Source organism: Chiloscyllium plagiosum, unplaced genomic scaffold, assembly GCF_037043375.1.
Source record: "Chiloscyllium plagiosum isolate Xiang-an unplaced genomic scaffold, Cpla_swu_hap1 HiC_scaffold_42, whole genome shotgun sequence".
In the NCBI taxonomy this organism is placed as follows: Eukaryota; Metazoa; Chordata; class Chondrichthyes; order Orectolobiformes; family Hemiscylliidae; genus Chiloscyllium; species Chiloscyllium plagiosum.
The window spans coordinates 3583960-3606905 of NW_028270180.1; the positions used below are offsets into that span (position 1 = coordinate 3583960).

General features: G+C 40.8%; 1 protein-coding gene across 4 annotated transcripts in view; it reads right to left on the reverse strand.

The window, feature by feature from the left end:
• Positions 1-22946, reverse strand: part of LOC122542431 (unconventional myosin-IXa) — a 370841-nt gene that overhangs the window by 53987 nt on the left and 293908 nt on the right. For 3 of the 4 annotated variants that reach the window (XM_087982054.1, XM_087982053.1, XM_087982056.1), the window contains 3 exons: positions 15704-15806; positions 14704-14916; positions 658-764 (listed from right to left, as the gene is read on the reverse strand). In XM_087982054.1, coding sequence (XP_087838180.1) covers positions 658-764; positions 14704-14916; positions 15704-15806 — 423 coding nt within the window. The remainder of the gene's footprint in view (positions 1-657; positions 765-14703; positions 14917-15703; positions 15807-22946) is intronic. The other variant, XM_087982055.1, reaches the window with a different exon arrangement.

A 22946-nucleotide genomic window follows, 5' to 3' on the forward strand; every position in this document is an offset into this window, starting at 1 on the left:
TATGCAGTTAAAATTAATTGGCAGAAAGCTTCAAAACTCTTTTGTAAATTTAAACGCCAGCATATATTTACATGACATTGCTGTCACAGCCATTAGTTTGTAACTCAAACCAATGACTGTATCTGTAGTCTGAACATAAATTAAATACACATGATCTATCCATCACTTTTATAAAAAGAACATGCACCTGATGTCAATGTTTGGTGAGATATTGTGGAATGTAGATAAGAGGTGTCCACGAGGAGGTCATTCAGTGTGTGCACTGAAAACAGCAGGATTTCCAAATTTGGTTCGTGTTAAAATGATATTGAAAGAACAAATCAGTCCACACAATATTTTTTAAGAGTACATTTTTTGTTTCAAATTTTCATCCTTTAACTACTAAAGGCAGTGTGGTACTTTGAGCATCAGTAACTCCAAAAGCTCCAAGTGTTCTCTTTCTGAAGTGAACCTAGACAGGAAATTATTCTCGGAGGTCATCAGTCAAATAAAATTATATCAGCACCAAACATGCAAGGATAAATGCTTTGCACCCCGTGTGACCCAGATAGTCATAAGCTGCAAGAACTCTTGCTAATTGTTCTGGTCTTCAGCCCACCCAGAGTGTTAATACCGGCTGTGCACAGATTTATTATAAAAAGTCTCATCTCTCATTACCTGCCATCTGGGACATAACTTTCTTGAACAGGGTCCAACCTGCCCAATTCATCTTGAGACTGTGCTTTGTGCAGCTTCTTCTGATCGTCATTCCGCGTAGACTGCATCTGCAAGATAGAGTTGAAGCATTGTGAACCCATGCTAAGCTGATAAAGTAGTCTTTAAAATCTATTTATGGAGAATACAACAACCATTTAGTAAGCTAACTGCATGAACAGTGAATAAAATCAGGAGGAAATGATGTTACAAGGTTATAGGACATATCTAGCTTTGCCCATAATCCCGACAGAATTGGGGGAGGGCCGAATTTGGAGAGTCTGCGGCCTGGTGGTAATATCACTGGACAATTAAACCAGAAACTCACTGGGGACCTGTCTTCAAATCCCACCATTATAAAAGAGAGTCTGGAATGAAGAATCCTCTAATGACGATGAAACTATTGTTGATTGTTAGAAGATCCATCTGGTTCACTAATGCCCTTCAGGGAAGGAAATCTAGGAGAAAGTAAGAACTGCACATGGTGGAAACTCAGTTGATAAAGCACGTCGCTGGAAAAAACACAGCAGATTAGACAGAATCCGAGGAGCAAGAGGAAATCTACCTTCCTCACCTGATCTACCCCTACATGCAACTCCAAAGCCACAGCAAGATAGTTGACTCTCAACTGTCTGAAATGGTCCAACAAGTCACTCAGTTGTATCAATTGCTACAAAATTTCAACAAAGAAATGAAACTGGATGGACCACCTGGCATCAACCTAGAAACTGGAAATGATAATTGAAAAACAGCCCTGTTGCCCCTGCAAAGTCCTCTTTAAAAATTTTATAGGGGCTAGTGTCAAAATTGGGACAGGTATCGCACAGGCTAGTCAAGCAACAGCCTGATAATGTCATATTCATGGCATCATACCTTACAGACAATGTTCCAAACATCACCATCATCATCCCTCAATATAGCCAATCCCACAGGCAGGACAGACCCAGCAGTGGGATATAACCGGGAGGGAGTTGCCATGGAACTCCTCAAATATGACTCAAGACACCATGACATCTCATGGCATGGCATCAGGTTAAACATGGGCAAGGAAACTTCCTGATCACCATGTACTGTCCTTTCTCATCTGATGAATCAATGCTCTTCCATGTTGAATAACACGTGGAGGAAGCACTGAGCGTGGCAAGTCTGACAATGATGCAAAATATATTCTGGGCGGGGAATTTTAATGTGCACCAACAAGAGTGGCTGGGGGGAGGGGGGCAGCATTACTCATGTAACTGGTTGGATCCTAAAGCACAAAGCTGCTGGACTGGATCCTTGGCACGTGATGAGAGAACCAACAAGAAAGAAAGGCATGCTTGACCTCGTCTTCACCATGACAACATTAGTAAGAGTGACCACTGCACATCCTTGTGGCAATGAAGTCCCACCTTCACAATGAGAATACTCTCCACCATGTTGTGTGGCACTATTACCACGATAACTGGGAGAGACAGATTTAGCCACTCAAGACTGGGCATTGTAAGGCATTGTGGGCCATCAGCAGCAGAGTGGTACTCCAACACTATCTGCAACCTCATGGCCCGGCATATCCCCCACTCAACCATTACCATCAAACCAGGGGACCAAAGGAATGTGCAAGAGGGCATGCCAGGAGCAATACACAGCATACCTAAAAATGAGGCATCAACCTGTTGAAAATACCAAATAGGATTCAATGATGCAAGAACCCAGCACATCAATGCAAAGGCAAAAGCATTCACAGCAATCTTCTGTCTGAAATGCCAAACTCTCTGCTGACACATAGCAAGATGGCTGTGGCTGTTGGAGATTAGTCATTTCAGTCCCAAGACACCTCTGTATGAGTTCCTAAGGGTAGGACTCGAGGCCCAAGCATCTTCAGCTGCTTCATACATAGTCTTCCCTCTACCATAAAGTCAGAAGTGGGTACGTTCGCCAATGATTGCACAATGTTCATTACCATTTGCAGATACTGAATGTAACAAGAGCTTAGGCAGCACCTTTCAAGCTCATTACCACTTCCAACTAGAAGTACAAGGCAGCAGATGCACAAGAACATCACCACCTGCAAGTTTCCCTCAAGCCATTCACCACCCTGACTTGGAAATATATCCCATTCTTCACTGTTGTTGGGTCAAAATCCTGGAATTCCTTCCTCAGGGGCATTATGGGTCTACCTAAAGCACATGGGTCGCAGCAGTTCAGAAGGCAGCTCATTATCACTTTCTCAAAGGCAATTAGGGATGGATAGTAAATATGCTGGCCAGCCACAACACAGTGATGCATAAAAGAATTCTCCATTCAATTGCATTCTACACATTACAGTAAAAGTAATTGAATTATAATTCAAAGAATTAATCTAACAAGTATATTTAATGACTGTTCAGTTGCATCACTCATTCATTCTATGAAAAGGATTAACAAACACACAAAGTATTCGAACATAACACTGAAATAGGAACATTAGCTCTTTGAGAGTTCATGATTCATCCAGTAAATGCTAGGATATAACACTTCCTGAATAAGCATCAAGGGCTTGTCCTCAGCTTGAAATGTGCAACAAATGAGTCAAAGTTTCCAATTGTCCTCAAGATGTTTTCTTGACTTTCGTGGTGTCTACAGCTTTGAGAAAATAGCAATTTTAGGCTGAAACACAACAATGTCTTAAATATGCACGATGAATCAGAGATCATTCACATTGAAAAACCATAAGTCGTGCAAACTACTGCTACTGTTGTTGCCGGCTTTACAGTCACTATATTGAAAAGTAATTCATTGTATATTAAGTGTTTTTAAATATTTTGATGTGTAATAATCTACTATATGAGCACAAGCATATTCAGATTTTTCCTTTACATTTAGAGGATATTTTGATTATAATCAAATCTGTTAAACATTTTGACAATGTAGTCGCTAAGAGCAATTAGTACTCAAAAGGGTTTGGTCAAAATAAGTAAGCCAGATAAGAAATTATGTACAGAACTTAATGTTGAAATGTTAACACTGCCATGTGTAAACACAACAGTCAATACAAGATTCTGGTCAGGAAATCTAATCAAGTATTGACAACCACCTGGTGTAATTTGGCTAAATGTCAAAACCAGTTAATAACCAGCAAACTGTTGGCAGGAAAATCTGAAATAAAATGTTGAGCTTTGGACAGTCTTCTTTCAAAACAACATCACAATTTGATTCAAACAGTCAGAGAAATACATTGATAATGAAGCAGCACATAAAAAAGTAGAAATGCAGGACAAAGAGTTTAAAATTCCTACTTTAGGGAAGAACTCACTGAAGTACAAAGTATAAATCAGGAAATAATGAAGGTGCACAAAAAGGGTACTACAATTATCATAGGCAATTTTAATTTGCAAACTGACCCGACAAATCCAATATGCAAGAGTCGCATGGCAGAAGAATTTAGAGGGCATTATGTTTTGCTTCTTAGAACATTATGTTGCGCTTCTTAGAACATTATGTTGCACAAGCTGCAATATGCTACGCTATTTTGAGATATAGATAAAAGTCGTGTTGGGTCTCTTGAAGAGCATTAGAGGAGATAAGTCCTAAAGGCTCAATGGTGTCCAGCACAGATTATTGAGAGAGGCAAAAGAGGTGTTTTCTGGGGCCTTGACCAAAATCTTTGTATTCTTGCCAGCCATCGGAGAGGTCCCAGAAGACTGGTGAGGAGGTAATGTTGTTCCTCTGTTCAAGGAAGGAAGTAGACTGGTGAGTCTTACATCGGTGGTTGGGAAGCTTATTAGAGAGAATATTTAGGAGTAGGATTTACGTGCATTTGGAAAAGCATGGCCTAATTAGGAACAGTCAGCATTGCTTTGGGCGGGGCAGATGAAGACTTAATAATTTGATTGAATTTTTCAAGAAGGAAACAAAGGTGATTGATGAGGGTATAGCAGTAGATGTTCTCTACATGGATTTTAGTAAGGCTGTTGACAAGGTCCCTCATAACAGGCTCATCCAGAAGATTAAGATGCATGGGATCCACGGTGACTTGGTCACTTGGACTCAAAATTGGCTTTCCCATAGAAGGCAGTGGGCAATGCTGGAAGGATGTTTTACTGTCTGGAAGTTCATGACTAGTAGAGTTCTGTAAGAATCCATGCTGGGATCTCTGCTGTTTGTGATTTATGTAAATAGCTTGGATGAAGACATAGATGGTTGAGTTGATAAATTTACAGGCAACAAAAAGATCGATGGAGTTGTGGATAGTGTAGAAGGTTGTCAAAAGGATTCAACTGAATATAGATCAGTTGCAGATATGGGTGGAGAAATGGCAGATAGAGTTTAATCCGGTTAGGTATGAGGTACTGCATTTTAGGAGATCAAATGTTAAGACAAAATATACAGTTAATTACAGGACCCTGAACAACATTGATGTACAGAGGGATCTTGGGGTTCAAGTCCATAGCTCCCTGAAAGCAGATACACAAGTGAATAGGGTGGTAAAGGTGGTGTATGGCATGTTTGCCTTAATTGATTGGGGCATTGAGAACAACGGTCAGGATGTCATTTTGCAGCTTTATAAGACTTTGGTTCAGCCACACTTAGAGTACTGCGTTCAATTCTGGTTGCCAAATTACAGGAAGGATGTGAGGCTCTGGAGAGGAGCAGAAGACATTTTCCAGGATGTGGCCTGGATTTGAGGATGTGAGCTATAAGGAGAGGCTAGAATAACTAGGGTTGTTTTCTCTGGAGCGACTGAGGGTGAGGGAAGACTTGATAGAAGTCCGTAAAATTATGAGGTGCATACATAGGGTTAACGGTCAGAATCTTTTTCCCCAGAGTTGAAATGGCTAGTACCAGGGGACACACATTTAAGGCAAGAGGGGGAAGTTCAAAGGACAAGTTGTTTTGTTTACAGAGAATGGTAGGTGTCTGGAACTCATTGCCAGGGGTGGTGGTGAAAATAGAAACAATACGTGCATTTAAGGGGCTTTCAGATAAGCACATGAATATGCAGGGAATGGAGGGATATGGATCAAGGGCAGGCAGAAGGGATTCATTTAATTTGGCGTCACGTGCAGCACAACACCGTGAGCCAAAGGGCCCGTTCCTGTGCTCTACTGTTCTATGTTCTAAGGTGTTTTATGTCTAATAATGTAATGAGGTAGGATTAATAAGAAACCGCATAGTTAATGATCCCCTATGCAACAGCCATCACATTGTGGCCAAATTTCAAATTCGGAACAAGGACGAGCAAATTGCATCTCAAACCAACATCGTCAACTGCAATAAAGGCAATTGCAGAGGGATGATGAAAGACTTGCTTAAGACAGCAAGAAAAACAGACTAAGGGCAAGACAGTGCTTGAGCAGAAGATGACATTTAAGCAGAAATTTCATTAACACTCAACAAAAATTTGTTCCAGTTAAAAAGGACTTTTGAGAAGTATGAACCTCCCACGGTCAACAGCAGCAGTCCGAGAGAGTATTCAGTCAAAATCTAAGACGTAGAAAGCAGCAAAAAAACCAGTGGCACGCCAGAAGATTGTTTTTTTCCAGGAACCAACAAATGACTAAGATTAAAATGAAGAGGGACAAATTGATTATGAAAGTAGGTTGGCAAGAAATATAAAGAGAAAAAACTAGGAACTTCTCTGAGCATATAAAAAGAAAAAGAGCAGGCAAAGTGAGTGTGTGACGTTTGGAGGATATGACTGGGGATTGGGAATGTGGAACAGGGAAATAGCAGGTAATTTAAATCAATATTTTTATCAGTCTTCACAGTGAAAGATCTTTCTCAAAGATAGAGATGAGCAAGGTGCTAATGGAGGAAAGGTCTAGCAACTATCATAAGGGACAAAGTATTCTGATAAACTAATGGGATTAAAAGGCAAACAAGTTTCAATGACCTAATGATGTCCATCCAAGGGTTTTGCATAAAATGTTCCAGAATTTACTGGATTGTGGATTGGAAAACCAATAATGTTACTCACTTTTTCAAGAAGGTGGGAAATGGAAAGCAGGTAATGATGGGCCAATTAGCCTAACATCTATCTCTAATGCTAGGGTTCATTAAGAAAGGAATAACTGGACATTCAGAAAAGCTTAATGCAATCAAGCAACATCAACAGTTTTCTGAAAGGGAAGTCATGTTTGACTAATTTTCTAAAGTTCTTTGAGGGAACAACATGCTCAGTTGACAAAGGGGAACCAGTAGATTTCCAGAAGGCATTTGATGAGATGCCAAAAAAAAAAATGCACAAGATAGGAACTCAGTATTATGGATTATGTATTGGCATGGATTGGAGATTGATTAACACAGAGAAGACAGAGTCAGGATTAATGCACCTTATCAGGTTGGAAAGATGGAAATAGTGAAATGCCACAAGCATCAGTCTCAGGGCCTCAATTATTTACTATCTATATGAATGGCTTGGCAGAGGGTCAGGGGAATATAACTACAATAGATCCAAATTTGTTAATGATTCAAAAATATCTGGGAGGGTAAGTAGTCATAAGGCCATAAGGAATCTGCAAGAGGTGTTAGGTTGAGTAGTGGGCAAAAACACAGCAGGCACAGTGTTATGTACGAAAATGTGAGATTGTGCACTTTGGTCAAAAACATCAAAAGGCAGGCTATTATTTCAGTGGAAAGAGACTCCAGAAAAAATGCAGGGCAGTGGGATCTGAACTTTCAACTGCAGGAAACACTCATTCTTCTGAACTGCCAAATGAACCTGAATCTTAAGCTTGAGAGTCCGAAGCTAGGACTCCCAAGTCCCTTTGTGATTCAGATTTCAAAAGCTTTCCCCCATTTAGAAAATAGTTTATGCCTCTATTCTCTTATACTTTCCCATGTTGTATTCCATCTACCACTTCCTTGTCCACTCACCTAGTACGCCCAAGTCTTTCTGCACCCTTCTAGTTTCCTCAACACGACCCGACTCTCCACCTACCTTTGTATCATCTGCAAACTTAGTAACAATGCCTTCAGTTTCTTTGTTCAGGTCATTAATGTATAACGTGAATAATTGTGGTCTCATCACTAACCTCAGCAGAATTCCACTAGTCACTGGCTGCCAAACCGAAAAAGAGCTCTTTATTCATACTCTGTGCCTTCTGCCAGTCAGCCAATCCTCTATCCATGCCAGTATGTTGCCCTAACACCAGTCTTATCTTATTTAGCAGCCTCCTGTGCATCATCTAGGAATGGTAGTTTGTTCTGTTACAGAACATTATTCCAATGAGCCACCACACACTGCAGCACAGAGGAACTACGCAGAGCAAAGGAAAATCACCAATACCGTGGATTCAAAAAGAATGGGTACCCAATGAACATGTCCGCTGACTTCTCAGCAACAAGCCCAAACAAGCAGACAAAACATGTCCAGAAACCCTAGCCACTCTCCCTACATCAAAGACATCTCAGAAATGATTGCCAGACTCCTCTGACCCCTTGGCATCATGGTAGCCCACAATCCCACCAACACACTAAAACAGCAACTAGTGAACTTGAAAGACCCTATACAGACAACAGGCAAAACTAATGTAATTTATAAAGTACCGTGCAAGAACTGTGACACCTTTGTAATTATTAAAAACACAGAAATAGAAAACACACACTGGATCATCAACGCCACCCTCACAGGAATCCGATTCACTAGAGAGGAAGAAAAGGACAACCAACTCCCATTCCTAGACGTGATGGTACAGAGAACACCGAACGGAGAATTCACCACAAAGGTATACAGGAAAACCACACACACACAGACCAAGTCCTGAAATACGAAAGCAACCACCCCAACACACATAAAAGAAGTTGCATCAAGACACCTTTCAAAAGGGCCATAACACACTGCAGCACACCAGAACTGCAAAAACAGGAAGAACAACACCTCTACAATGTATTCGCCAAAAACGGATACCCCTGCAATTTCATCAATAGATGCCTAAGGGAAAGACAACGGAATGAGGACATGCCACAACTCAAAGGACTAGCCACGTTACCATACATCAATAACATTTCTGAACTGACAGCCAGACTACTACGACCACTAGGACTTATAACAGCACACAAACCAACAGCCACTCTCAGACAACAACTCACCAGCACAAAGGACCTGATACCCAGCATGAGCAAAACCAATGTAGTGTACAAAATCCTATGCAAGGACTGCACAAAACACTACATAGGACAAACAGGAAGACAGCTAACGATCCATACCCATGAACATCAACTAGCCACGAAACAACACGACCAGCTATCCTTAGTAGCCACACACGCAGATGACAAGCAACATGAGTTTGACTGGGACAACACTACTATTATAGGACAAGCCAAACAGAGAACAGCCAGGGAATTCCTAGAGGCATGGCACTCATCCACATATTCTATCAACAAACACATCGACCTGGACCCAACATACTGGCCACTGCAGTGGACAGTTGGAACTGACAACCGGAAGTGGCAGAGACAAACCACTATAAATACCGGAGGAAACAACACAGAAGCGCTTCACAGGAGGCTCACAAGCACTGAGGATGTCACCTAGAGAGGGGACGAAACGTCTGCAACACAAATTCCCAGCTGGGCGAACAGAACCACAACAACGAGCACCCGAGCTACAAATCTTCTCACAAACTTTGTAACAAACACTACATTGAACAAACAGGTAGAAACCTAGCCACCAGGATACTTGAACATCAACTAGCCACAAAACAACATGATCCTCTCTCACTAATATCCTAACATACAGATACCACTTCGACTGGGACAACACATCCATCCTCGGACAAGAGAATTCCTAGAAGCATGGCATTCCAACTGGAACTCTATCAACAAACACATTGACTTGGACCAGATTTACCTTCTCTCTCTTCTCTCTGCCCCTCCCCAAAGAAAAAGAACAGGAAATGACATTACCAACTCAAAGAAACCCAAACATATAAATAGTAAGCAGGAATTATCAGCAATGTTTCGTCCAGAGGCCCACTGAAGATGTTACATAGTATCGTGACGAAACATTTGAACATAAATCTTCCAGTTCAGCAAACCTACATCCAGAACCTCAACCTGAGCTAAAAATCTTCTCATAACTCACTAGCAGCTTTAGTCATAGATGAAAGACAGGCCACGGCAAAACCACATGCTTCTCTTACAAAGAATGAGAATTCCCTTCTACCAGAGATACTGAAGTACTGAGACTGAAAGATTCAAACACAAAAGTAGTTCAATTTTTTCCTTCCTTGACTCAAGATTTTTTTTCTTCTCTATGGTATAAATATGATAAATCTTACTATTAACTGCAAAAAGAATCAAGGATAGGCAGCACAGTCTATTTTTGCCCAAGTTGAACATGACCAACATACCAAGGATGGATGTGCAGAAACTCTATTTAAAAGAAAATGTCTGTCTGCAGTCAACAAATGAATTTATGCTAACTTTGGGTGTTAGCAGAGAAAAAGTAATCAGAAAAGCATGCAGGACTACTATGGTTAGCAAAAATCTAGCTGCTGAAAGGACTTTGATTTTCTTGCATGTGGGTTTGTGACATGAACCGGTTAAGAAAGATCAATTCTACTAATAGCAACCTAATGCAAGAAACAAAACTTCCTCATCATTAGCTCTCAGGTTCATCATTAATGGTTGATTAATCTTAAATGGCCTCTTTTGCTGCAGAAAACCTACATTTGAAAAATGATTTTGCACTGAACAACATATGCAAACATTGCAGGGTGGCAAATGTTATTCCCTTGTTCAAGAAAGGGAATAGGGATACTCCTGGGAATTACAGACCAGTCAGTCTTACATCAGTGGTGGCCAAAGTATTGGAGAGGATTAGGAGATCCTGTATTTATAATTACTTAGAAAACCATAGTTTGATTAGAGATAGTCATCATGGCTTTATGAGGGGCAGGTCATGCCTCACAAACCTTATTGAATTCTATGAGGATATGACAAAACACGATGATGAAGACAGAACAGTGGATGTAGTGTATATGGATTTTAGCAAAGCATTTGATAACGTTCCCATGGTAGGCTCATACAGAAAGTAATGAGGCATGGAATACAGTGAAATTTGGCTGCCTGCGTACATAGAACAGAGAGGGCGATAGTAAATGGAAAACATTCAGCCTGGAGCTTGGTGACCAGTGGTGTTACGCAGGGATCGGTTTGAGTATCTCTGCTTTTTGTGATTTTTATAAATGGACGAACAAGTGGATGAACAAGTGGAAGGGTGGGTTAGTAAATTTGCCAATGACACAATGTTGGTGGAGTTGTGGATAGTATAGACGGCAGTTGTAGGTTGTAATGAGACATTGACAGGATGCAGAACCCGGCTGATAAGTGCCAGATGGATTTCATATGTAAAAGTGTGAAGTCATTCACTTTGGAAAGGTTGACTTGAATGCAAATTACAGGATTAAAGGCAGGACTCTTGGCAGTGTGCAGGAAATGAAGGATCTTGGGGTCCATGTCCATAGATTCCTCAAAGTTGCCACCCAGGTTGATAGGTTTGTTAAGACCGCGTATGGTACATTGGCTTTCATTAGCAGGGGAATTGAGTTTAAGAGCTGCGAGGTTATGCTATAATTCTTTCGAGTCCTGGTTAGACCACACTTAGAATATTGTGTTCAATTCTGGTTGCCTCATTATAGGAAAGATGTGGAAGCTTTAGAGAGGGTGCACAGGAGATCTACCAGTATGCTGCCTGGACTGGAAGGCATGCATGTCTTATGTAGAAAGGTTGAGGGAGCAAGGGCTTTTCTCATGCAGTGAAGGAGGATGAGAGGTGACTTGATAGAGGTGTACAAGATGCTGAGAGGCATAGATAAAGTGTATAGTCAGAGACTTTTTCCCCATGGTGGAAATGTATATCACAGTGGGGCATAATTTAAAGGTAATTGGAAGAAGGTTTGGGGAGATGTCAGAGGTAAGTTCTTTACTCAGAAAGTGGTAGGTGCATGGAATGCACTGTCAGTAGTGGTAGTACAGTCAGATACATTAGATACATTTAAGCAACTCTTGGATAGGCACATGGAAGTTAGTACAACGAAGGGTACGTAGGTTAGTCTGATCTTAGAGAGGGATAAAAGGCTGGTACAACATTTGAGGGCCAAAGGGCCTGTACGTTGCTGTACTGTTTTATGCTTTGTACTGAGTTAGCTGACCTCAGCATTGCCAATGGTGGAGTTAACATCATGTTAAAGCTCCAAAGGCCAACCAAGACTGCTGCCCCAGATCACTCCCAAAATCCTAACTGGAAATTAAGAGTCTGCATATGTGTGTATGCACTAACCCCAAGACAAAGAATTTGGGCACATATTACTACTCAGTACATTTGGTGTCTGGTGAGATTAATTTTACAATCAATCAGTCCCAGGATCAGATAATTGTGAGGTTCAGAACCAAGTGTTAGCTGGAGCAAAATTAAATCTCAACACAGACAGTTGCTGGAGGGTGGGATTGAACCCAGGTCCCTGGCACTGTAAGGCAGCTGTGCTAACCACTGAGCCACCCTCGAAACCCCCTGATGACGGCACGGTGGCTCAGTGGTTAGCACTGCTGCCTCACAGAGCCAGGGACGCGGGTTCAATTCCCGCCTCGGGCAATTGTCTGTGTGGAGTCTGCACATTCTCCCGTGTCTGCGAGGGTTTCCTCCAGGAGCTCCAGTTTCCTCCCACAATCCAAAGGTGTACAGGTCAGGTGAATTAGCTATGCTAAATTGCCCATACTGTTAGATGCATTAGTCGGAGTAAATATAGGGGGTGGGGTAATAGGTCTGGGTGGGTTACTCTTTGGAGGGTCAATGTGGACTTGTTGGTCTGAAGGGCCTGTTTCCATACTGTAGGGAATCTAATCTAAACACATATTTTTAAACAAAACTGAAAATTTAAATAACAAATCTCTTTTCAGAGAAGCATATGTTTTCTCATTGCACTTCTATAAAATGTACACAGGTTGTTAAATCTCACTGACTGAACAAAGGACAACAGCAACAATGACACTGCACAAGGTGACGCGATGAAAGATACAACTGATGCATGTAGAGCCCTGTAGGTGGCGCTGTCTCATTAGAATCATCTTAACATGAGTCCACACACAGCTGTCAGGACAACCACCTGATGAAGGAGCGTCGCTCCGAAAGCTAGTATGCTTCCAATTAAACCTGTTGGACTATAACCTGGTGTTGTGTGATTTTTAACTTTGTACACCCCAGTCCAACACCGGCATCTCCAAATCATGGTTAGGATATTAGCATTTCGCTATCAAGAAAGAAATCAGATTCAAATAGAAATTCACTTTAGCTTTACCGCAGCTGAAACTGAAGCATGAGCAGCATCTACTAATATATAGATTATACTACCACGTGATAACTGTACGCAGTTTAGAACTACCCTCGGTCAGTGTCAAACACAGCCACACACTAAGACAACAAACCTCAAGTTGACAAACGCGAGTTGGGATGATTATCTGCAACACTGGAGGTCTGGCATAGATTGAGAGAATTGCTTCTGAACAAACAGTGGCGGTTTGTAAAATAAAATCCTTAGCGCAACTGCAACACTTTGCAAAAAGTCACTTTATAAGTTTTAGGTTGCAACTTAAAATTCAATGATAGTGAAAAGTCTATAGCCGAGTAACTTTACACACAATTAACAGAGACGCATGCAGCTGAAGTTAACACTTCAAACTTGGTCAAGTTAAAACTAAAACACAGTTACTCTCTTTTGTAAAATGCATACTAAGAGTAAACCAATCATGGAAAAAAAAGATGATACTGCTGTGCTGTTAACAAACCCACAGGTTAGAATGGATTGAGATTCAGGTATTAAAAGTGAAAGAGTGAAAAGAGATGTGAGTACAAACCTAACAGTGCAGTTAGCAAAGCTAGGGCATGCAATAATTTGGTAAATCAAGTCCACTCCAAAAAGGAGTTGAATAATGCAACGCTGGGCTAATGAAAAAGATTGGTTTAGTAATAGAATGGCCAAACCAGTCAGAAACAGTGTGATCAGATCTCCTAAAGTTTGAAAGAGATTTCCAGTGTAGGACAGTGGTGATCCAAGCCCCAAATATATGGTTGTTTTAAAAGGGAACACTCAAAACACATTCAAAAGTACTTTACTCAATATGCTCATAATTTACTTTTCAATTTTATTTTCCTCTCTTGTACTGTCAGGGAAATGCCATTGCTGCAGTACTCCTATGGTTAACTTTGTTCTTTAGTTAAGTTCAGACAGCTACTTTTGATCCATATTTCACCAATTTGGATCATTGCAGTCAGATTTATTTAAACTTTCAGCACATGCTCTTGTAAGATGAGGTAATGAGGAATCTTTCATTGTCCCAAATTTCCTTCCAAATTTAACTCAGGGATGTTACAATTGATCTCAATTTTTTCAACTGGGGTGCTAATGGTAGGCATGGAGCGGTCCTGAGAAAAGTGAACTTCTAGAGATGAAGGTAATACAAGGAACATGTAGAAATATTTTTAAGCATGTTTGAACGACTGAATTAACAAAGTCAGTCATCAGAATAAACTGAACTTAAAACATGCAGTTGACACCACAAATTATAGTGGTACAGAAATTGACAAGTTGACCGTGTAGCAGAAGGCATTTTGGAAGGACACCGGGTCACTCCTGGCCATTCAGTAATTTCTAATAAAATGGCAGGGAAGTCTGCAATTCATTATTTAAAAATCCTTCCGTTCAGCTGACTGGGTAGCTGCTTTGTGATGTAGTGTGATGCCAACATGCCTCCAATTCCCACAACGATTGAGGTTACCATAAAGGACTTCTCAATCCCTCCCCTTGCCTGAGGATTAGTGACCCATATAAGTTTTACTGAATTGTCTACAGCAGCAAAACTAACTGCAAAAAGAAATGCAGTAATTTATAGAAAGGTGCATGCTTATGCATTGAGTGTTACCTTCTAAAATTTGAAAGATAGGGGAGATTAAGCAGTTCCAGATGTCAGTATCACTTTCTACCCCACATTAAGGGTTAAGTAAGAGATGCTTCCAGATTTGACACACCCAATTGGCCAAATTGTATTTACCATTTCTGAGTCACTGTAACAGGCCTGTCTGGCACTGTCCTTGGGCCTCAGCTCAGGCCTAGGTTGGTCGGGAGAGGGAAGGGGCTCAGCGGAGGGGTCAACATATTCCTCTTCCTCAGACTCTCTCTCCCCTTCAGCGTTAGAGCCTCTAGTCAAGAAATCAGAGCGGGTCCGCGCCATGCGGGCTTTCTTTTTGTGCGCTGGTCTTGCAACCTGATTGACCGAATAACATAAAAATATCAAAACACAAGAGAAATTCCCAAATGACAAGATCGATTAGCCTGAGCGCTAAAGGTGACTACTTTGCAACAACAAATCATCCTCATCTACAAAGGTACAGCCGGGGAAGAAAAAGCCATGATTAAAAAAAGAAAAGCAGGATATCAGAGTGAAGAACACGACAGCAACCATTTCAAAATACTTTCTATATATTTAATTAAAAATGTACTAAGTTCCTTGCGAATATTGACATCGTGCTTGTGCAGCATTCAGTAGTACTGGCTAGAAGTTTTCAAGCTTGATACCTAGTCTTTTACTCAATTAGTGAAGGTTCCTGCCCATGGTTACTATCAATTAGCTCCTGTTAGAAAATGCAACTTTGAATGCCAAATGCAAATAAGATTGTGCTTAGATGTAATGTTCCCACAATCAAACAGACTACAGACGACCAAAGTCCCTGAGCTGATGATACTGGAGAGCAATTGATAACGTGGAATAACAACCTGAAGTAAATAGCATATTTAGGAGATGGGAAAGATAAACATTAATGGAAGTAGTAGAAGATTGAAGCATTTTATGCTTGTTATAACGTCTCGAAATTATAAACTCAACTTATTACAAATTACAAATACTGGCTGAAAGTTTTGATTGGAGGGCAGAAGATTTACTTTATACAAACCTCGTTCACCACAAGCATTCACTCTTCAGAAACTACTTGACTCCTGTTACCTGTGCTGGACTCTTTCACAAATTACTAAGGAAATATGATTAAATTGCTTACATCAGTTAATTTTAATCGTGATGTTGTCACCATCTTTTCTCTGAAAGCTTGTCCTTCTTTAGAAAATTCAGATTTTTCCAGATTCACAGAATCTTTGTTAAACCTGTAAAATGCAGTAGTAATGAAAAGCGATATTTAGCTGTATCATGGCAGATTTTTCATGCTTTAATAACAAACTGTGTAATTTAGGACTTTTCAATAACCTGGTGGATACACATATAAAGAACATTGTAACACTGAACCATACAGACCAAGATTCAGTTCCTAGTGTGTGCTGGGTGTAATCTGTGGGAAAATTTGGGCAGACAATTTTCACCTTTGCCCCAGCTGGTGGGAATAGGGACAGGATTCCTGCTCTTCATCTCTATCCAATGATCTAGTTCATGCAGCTCATCAAACTAAGCAAATAACCCATAGAGACAATGTCGCAAAGCCCTGTCTTTCAGAACAGAAATTAAACCAAAGTCCCATCTCCCTTCAAACGAGGTTCCAAAACTTCCCACCCTCAATAGTTAAAGAAGCAGGCAGTTCTTTCATTGTCTCTGCTAACATTTGTCCTTCATCAACAGCAGTAACAACAGATTATCTCATCTTGTATTTCATGAACTAGTTGCGGGACTTATCTGTTGCAGTTTCATAAATTGCAACTGTGACCACATTTTTGAAGTATTCAACCTGGTGTGAAATAATTTTATTCATCCTGATATCTTGAAAGGTATTATATAAGTCATAAACATGTAATTAAACTCAGTTGTAAAAGCACCATAGTTCAAAGTATGCCAACATACTTTCCCCAGTCACACACAAAAAAACAATTAATTGGATATAGCCTCAGGGGAGTGCCAGCACCCTGACAACTGAAGAAACAACAGAAAAACGTTTTCTCTAACTCAAAAATCTCTCTAAGACAATACTCAACTCCATGTTGAGGATTCCTTTACAAGGTACCTTCCATGCCCATCAACTGTTAAGTCAAACGCCACTGAGAAACACACTTTTTGTTTTGGTAAAAAGCTGAGACATAAGACTCCTAACCTCTCTTGTGGTATAAAGAATTCATTAACCAATATCCTGACAACAATAATCACTGAATAGTTTATACCATAAAGTCCTCTAAACACAAGTAGCTGAAATTGCAAAACTAGAAGAAAATCACTGGCAGGGATGAACATTGATAGGTTTCGGTTAGTTCAGTTCTGAATAATTTAACTACTTAGGACAATCCGATTTTCAGGAATTCTACCTGTTGTAGCTAAACTGCCACCTTTTTCCAGCAGTCAGCTATTAGATAATTGCACACAAACATTGAAAATTGTCAAACAAGAAACCACTAAGGGGTTAAAGAAACCCTTCTGGTACCATTTCAGACACATTAGCAATTTAATTCTGAATTGAACAAAATCCATGAAATTTAATGTGGTCTCAAAACCCTCAAAGCTCTTAACAAATTATATCATGACAAACTAGATACAATGTTCATTCATGAATTTAGTATTAAGAGGAGAATTTGGCCACCATCAACACTGCTTTAATTCTATGATTCTAGTTTAACACTGGTCCTTTCTGTAACATGCTCTTTCCTACTTTTGCAGAACTCTACTCGATATTGCATTTCACTCTGCATCTCTTAATTCTGATGGTATCCAGTTTCACTTCATTCTCTTTTTTTTCATTTCTGTTAAAGCTGCATACTTACTCAGCTCCCATCACTACCATCACCATCAGATTCCCTACATCTGAAAGAATGCAGTGCCACATTTCTAGTCTTGTCTCTCCTTCCAGCTAATTCTGGAGGGCTGAATTGCCATACTTCCATTGAGGCACCTCTGCCTTCCTTTCTAATTCTATATGACTACAATTCATGCCTTTGACTGTGTACACAACTACTGCTTTCTCTCATTGGATGTGACATTGCACCAGATTACAAATAAAGCAGTATTAAAAAGCCACATAAAACATGAACATAATGTCTGTTTGGATCTTGTATAATCTTGTGTTATAAGAACATTGGCTAATATGCAGTTATATACAGGCAATATATTTAACACTCCATATCAAAGAAAAGATGCTGGAAAAACCCAGCAGGTCTGGCTGGCTCAGAGGACAAACAATCGCGAGTTAACATTTTGGATTGAAAAATGGGTCATGAAAGGGATCACATAAGTTGGACACTGCGGTAAACTGAAATGTACCAGGAGAGCTTTTTTTTCTCTACGACTTGAAGTAGGATTGTGTAGTGCACACTTTAGCTATACAATACAATATTAAGTTCCAGAGCAGTGAGGTCAATAATTTGAGAGAAACAGAGTGGCACTTGGGAGTCTTTGAGTTAAGGAAAAGCTGCCTAATAACAACCTTTGGATTGGTCTAGTTATGCAGTGCAGTGTAGTCATGGCCACATATTCTCAGAGAGTAATAAGACTAAAAACTTACAGGAAAAAAAACTATAATGTAAGAAAAGAGCTAGGTGATTCCAATCAACTACTGAATTGAAGATCAATCGTTTTTTAGGTTGAATTTTAAATGCTGATAACAATGATTTTCTGGTTAATGACAAGAGATGATGTGAATTATTTTTGTCTCGAATAACAGTCTGTCAGGCATAAGGATTACCTTGGTGGTTTAACATTGGTAGTGACACAGTTATATGTGTCACATTTGGAATAGTGGAGTTTGATTATCAGTGCACTTTGCTCCCTATTGATGCTGCCAGATCTGTTAAGTTTTTCAAGCAATTCCTACTCAAGCAATGAGATCACAGATAATCTTTATTTTTAAGGCCATTTTCCTGCACCACCAATCTCAGTCTGGAACATACTCAATGACTGAACTTCCAAGGCGATCTGAGGTACATAACCCCAACAATTTATTACTTAAGTGAAGAACTTCTTCCTCATTGCACCCTGATTTTGAGACTGAGCCCTCTGGTCTTAGATTCCCCATCAACCTTGTATCAATCCTATCAATTGCATAAGAATCTTGTTTGTATACGAGCAGCCCTCATTCTTTTAACCTCCAGAGAATATAGGTGTAAGTCTATTTCACATTTCCTTGTAGGACATCCCCTCACCCCAGGAATTAGATTGACAGGAGTTTATTGCATTGCCTCTATGGCAAGTATACCTATTCATAAGGAGAGCAAAACTGCAAACAATAGTCCAAATTCAGTCTCACCAAGGCCCTCTATAAGTCATCTTTATTCCTATACTCAAATCCATCTGAACTAAAGGCCAAAATACTTCTTGCCTTAATACCTAACTGCTAACTTTCAATGATTCAAGAACAAGGATACCCAAATCCCTGTGAAGTTCAACAATTCCCATCCCCGCTGTTCTTATTTCTTATGGTCTTACCATTTTAGAAATATTCAATACTTCCATTTTTCTACCAACGTGGATAACCTCAAACATTTGCATGTTGTAATTCAAATTTTGGAATGGACAATTTTTTGCTCACTCACTTAACCTCTCCAAATTCCCTGGAAGCATTTTTGTATCATCTTCATAACTCCTAACCATTTGACTGTGCAGTCCTGTGCACCAGTCTTTCTAAGGCAAGTAAGTAATTTACTATAATTTTTACTTGATGTGGATCAAGAATTAAATCTGTCAATTATCAATAATAGTTACTTCCACCCAGTTATTTTTCGCTAACTGCAAACTTGAAAATATTACATTTAGTCCCTACACACAAATAAATCACTGTTATCGATTGCGAATAGCTGGGGCCTAAGCACTAATTCTTTCGGTACTATACAATCCTAGTATCTGAACGTGACCCATTTATTCCTTCTCAGTTTTCTGTTCATTAACCAGTTCTCAATTCATGCCGGTAAATTCCCCTTAAGTCATATGCTCTAATTTTGTTTACTAACCTCTTACGTAGACCTTTACCAGAAGTTTTCTGAAAATGTAATGATATCACATCCACCTGTTCCCCGTCATCTATTCTGATAGTTATAGTCTCAAAAGACTCCAATAGGTTGGTCAAACATGATTTCTCTTTCATAAATGCAAGCTAATGCTACCTAATCTTACTATTATTTTTCCAAATACCCTGTTATAGATTTAATTGGGCAAGGAGGAATTATGATACTATTAGGCAGGAATTGGGGCACCTAAATTGAGAACAGATGTTCTCAGGGAAAGCACGGCAGAAATGTAGAGGTTTTTTAAGGGAGCAATTGCTGATAGTGTTGGACAGATTTGTCCTACTGAGGGAAGGAAACATAAGGGATGGTAGGGTGAAAGAGCCTTGAGTGACCAGGGATATGGAACATCTAGTCAAGAAGAACGAGGAAGCTTACTCAAGGTTGAGGAGGCAAGGATCAGATAGGGGTCTAGAGGGTTACAGGGTAGCCAGGAAGGAAATGAAGAATGAACTTAGGAGAGCTAGAAGGGGGCACGGTCCTAGGGAGTGTTGCTGAACAAAGAGACCTTGGAGTGCAGGTTCATAGCTTCTTGAAAGTGGTGTCACAGGTAGATAGGATAGTGAAGGCGGCGTTTGGTATGCTTTCCTTTACTGGTCAGAGTACTGAGTACAGGAGTTGAGAGGTCATGTTGCAAGTGTACAGGTCATTGGTTAGGCCACTGTTGGAATATTGCGTGCAATTCTGGTCTCCTTCTTATCGGAAAGATGTTATGAAACTTGAAAGGGTTCAGAAGAGATTTACAAGGATGTTGCCAGGGTTGGAGGATTTGAGGTATAGGGAGAGGCTGAACAGGCTGGGACTGTTTTCCCTGGAATGTCCGAGGCTGAGGGGTGACTTTATAGCTGTTTATAAAATCATGAGGGGCATGAATAGGATAAATAGACAAAGTCTTTTGCCTGGGGTGGGGGAGTCCAGAACTAGAGGGCACAGGTTTAGGGTGAGAGGGGAAGGATGTAAAAAAGACCTGAGGGATAACTTTTTCATAGAGAGGGTGGTATGTGTATGGAACGAACTGCCAGAGGAAGTGTTGGCGGCTGGTATAACTGCAACATTTAAAAGGCATCTGGATGGGTATATGAATAGGAAGGTTTTGGAGGCATATGGGCCGGGTGCTGGCAGGTGGGACTAGATTGGGTTGTGATATCTAGTCGACATGGACAGGTTGGACCGAAGGGTCTGTTTCCATGCTGTACATCTCTATGACTATAGTCCTAAGGCGTTCTACACTTCGGTGAGGAACAAGAGGATGGCCAGAGTGAGAGTAGAACTGATCAGGAATAGTGGAGGGAACTTGCGCCTGAAGTCAGTGTGTGTAGGGGAGGTCCTTAATGAATACTTTGCTTCAGTATGCACTACTGAGAGGGACCTTGACATTTCTGAGGACAGTGTGAAACAGACTGATATGCTCGAATAAGTTTGATGTTGAGGAGGAAATTGTGCTGAAAATTTTGAAATTCATGAGGATAGATAAAACCCCTGGGCCAGACAGGATATAGATTACTACAGGAAGCAAGGGAAGAGATTGCTGCACCTTTGGAGATGATCTTTGCATCCTCACTGTCCACTGGAGTAGTGCCAGATGATTGGAGGGTGGCAAACATTATTCCCTTGTTCAAGAAAGGGAGTAGGGATAATCCTGGGAATTATAAACCAGTCAATCTCACGTCTGTGGTGGGTGAAGTATTGGAGAGGTTTCTGAGAGACAGGATTTATGATTACTTGGAAAACCATAGCTTGATTAGAGATGGCCATTATGGCTTTGTGAGGGGCAGGTCATGCCTCCCAAACTTTATTGAATTCTTTGAGAATGTAACGAAACATGTAGAGAAGTTGCTGTGGTTCTGTTCGCCGAGCTGGAAGTTTTTGTTGCAAACGTTTCGTCCCCTGTCTAGGTGACATCCTCAGTGCTTGGGAGCCTCCTGTGATGTTTCCTCCGGCATTTATAGTGGCCTGTCCCTGCCGCTTCCGGTTGTCAGTTTCAGCTATCCGCTGTAGTGGCCGGTATATTGGGTCCAAGTCTATGTGTTTGTTGATGGAGTTTGTGGATGAGTGCCAAGCTTCTAGGAATTCCCTGGCTGTTCTTTGTTTCGCTTGCCCTATAATGGTAGTGTTGTCCCAGTCAAATTCATGTTGCTTGTCGTCTGCGTGTGTGGCTACTAGCGATAGCTGGTCGTGTCGTTTCGTGGCTAGTTGATGTTCGTGGATGCGGATCGTTAGCTGTCTTCCTGTTTGTCCTATATAGTGTTTTGTGCAGTCCTTGCATGGGATTTTGTACACTACGTTAGTTTTGCTCATACTGGGTATCGGGTCCTTCGTTTTGATGAGTTGTTGTCTGAGAGTGGCTGTTGGTTTGTGTGCTGTTATAAGTCCTAGTGGTTGCAGTAGTCTGGCTGTCATTTCAGAGATGTTCTTGATGTATGATAGTGTGGCTAGTCCTTTGGGTTGCGGCATGTCCTCGTTCTGTTGTCTCTCCCTTAGGCATCTGTTGATGAAATTGCGAGGATATCCGTTTTTTGCGAATACCTTGTATAGGTGTTCCTCTTCCTCTTTTTGCAGTTCTGGTGTGCTGCAGTGTGTTGTGGCCCTTTTGAACAGTGTCTTGATGCAACTTCGTTTGTGTGTATTGGGATGGTTGCTTTCATAGTTCAGGACTTGGTCTGTGTGTGTGGCTTTCCTGTGTACCTTAGTGTACCTTAGCAAAAAACGGATATTCCAACAAAAACTTCCAGCTCGGCGAACAGAACCACAGCAATGAGCACCCGAGCCACAAATCTTCTCACAAACTTTGAATGTAGAGAAGTGGATGTGGTGTACATGGATTTTAGCAAGGCATTTAATAAGGTTCCCCATGGTAGGCTCATACAGAAAGTGAGGCTGCCTGGTTACAGAATTGGCTGGCCCATAGAACAGAGATGGCGGTAGTGGATGAAAAGTATTCAGCCTTCAGCTTGGTGACCAGTGGTGTTGCACGGGGATCAGTTCTGGCACCTCTGCTCTGAGATTTTTATAAATGATTTGGATAAGGAAGTGGATGGGTGGGTTAGTAAGTTTGCTGATGACACAAAGGTCAGTGGAGTGGTAGATAGCGTGGAGGGCTGTTGTAGATTGCAACAAGACACCGGCAGATTGCAGAATTGGACTGATAAGTGGCAAATGGAGTTCAACCTGGAAAAGTGCAACTTTGGAAGGTTGAATTTGAATGCAGAATACAGAGTTAAAGAGTCTTGGCAGTGTGGAGGAACAGAGGGATCCTGGGGTCCATGTCCATAGATCTCTCAATGTTGCTACCCAGATTGTTAGGGTTGTTAAGAA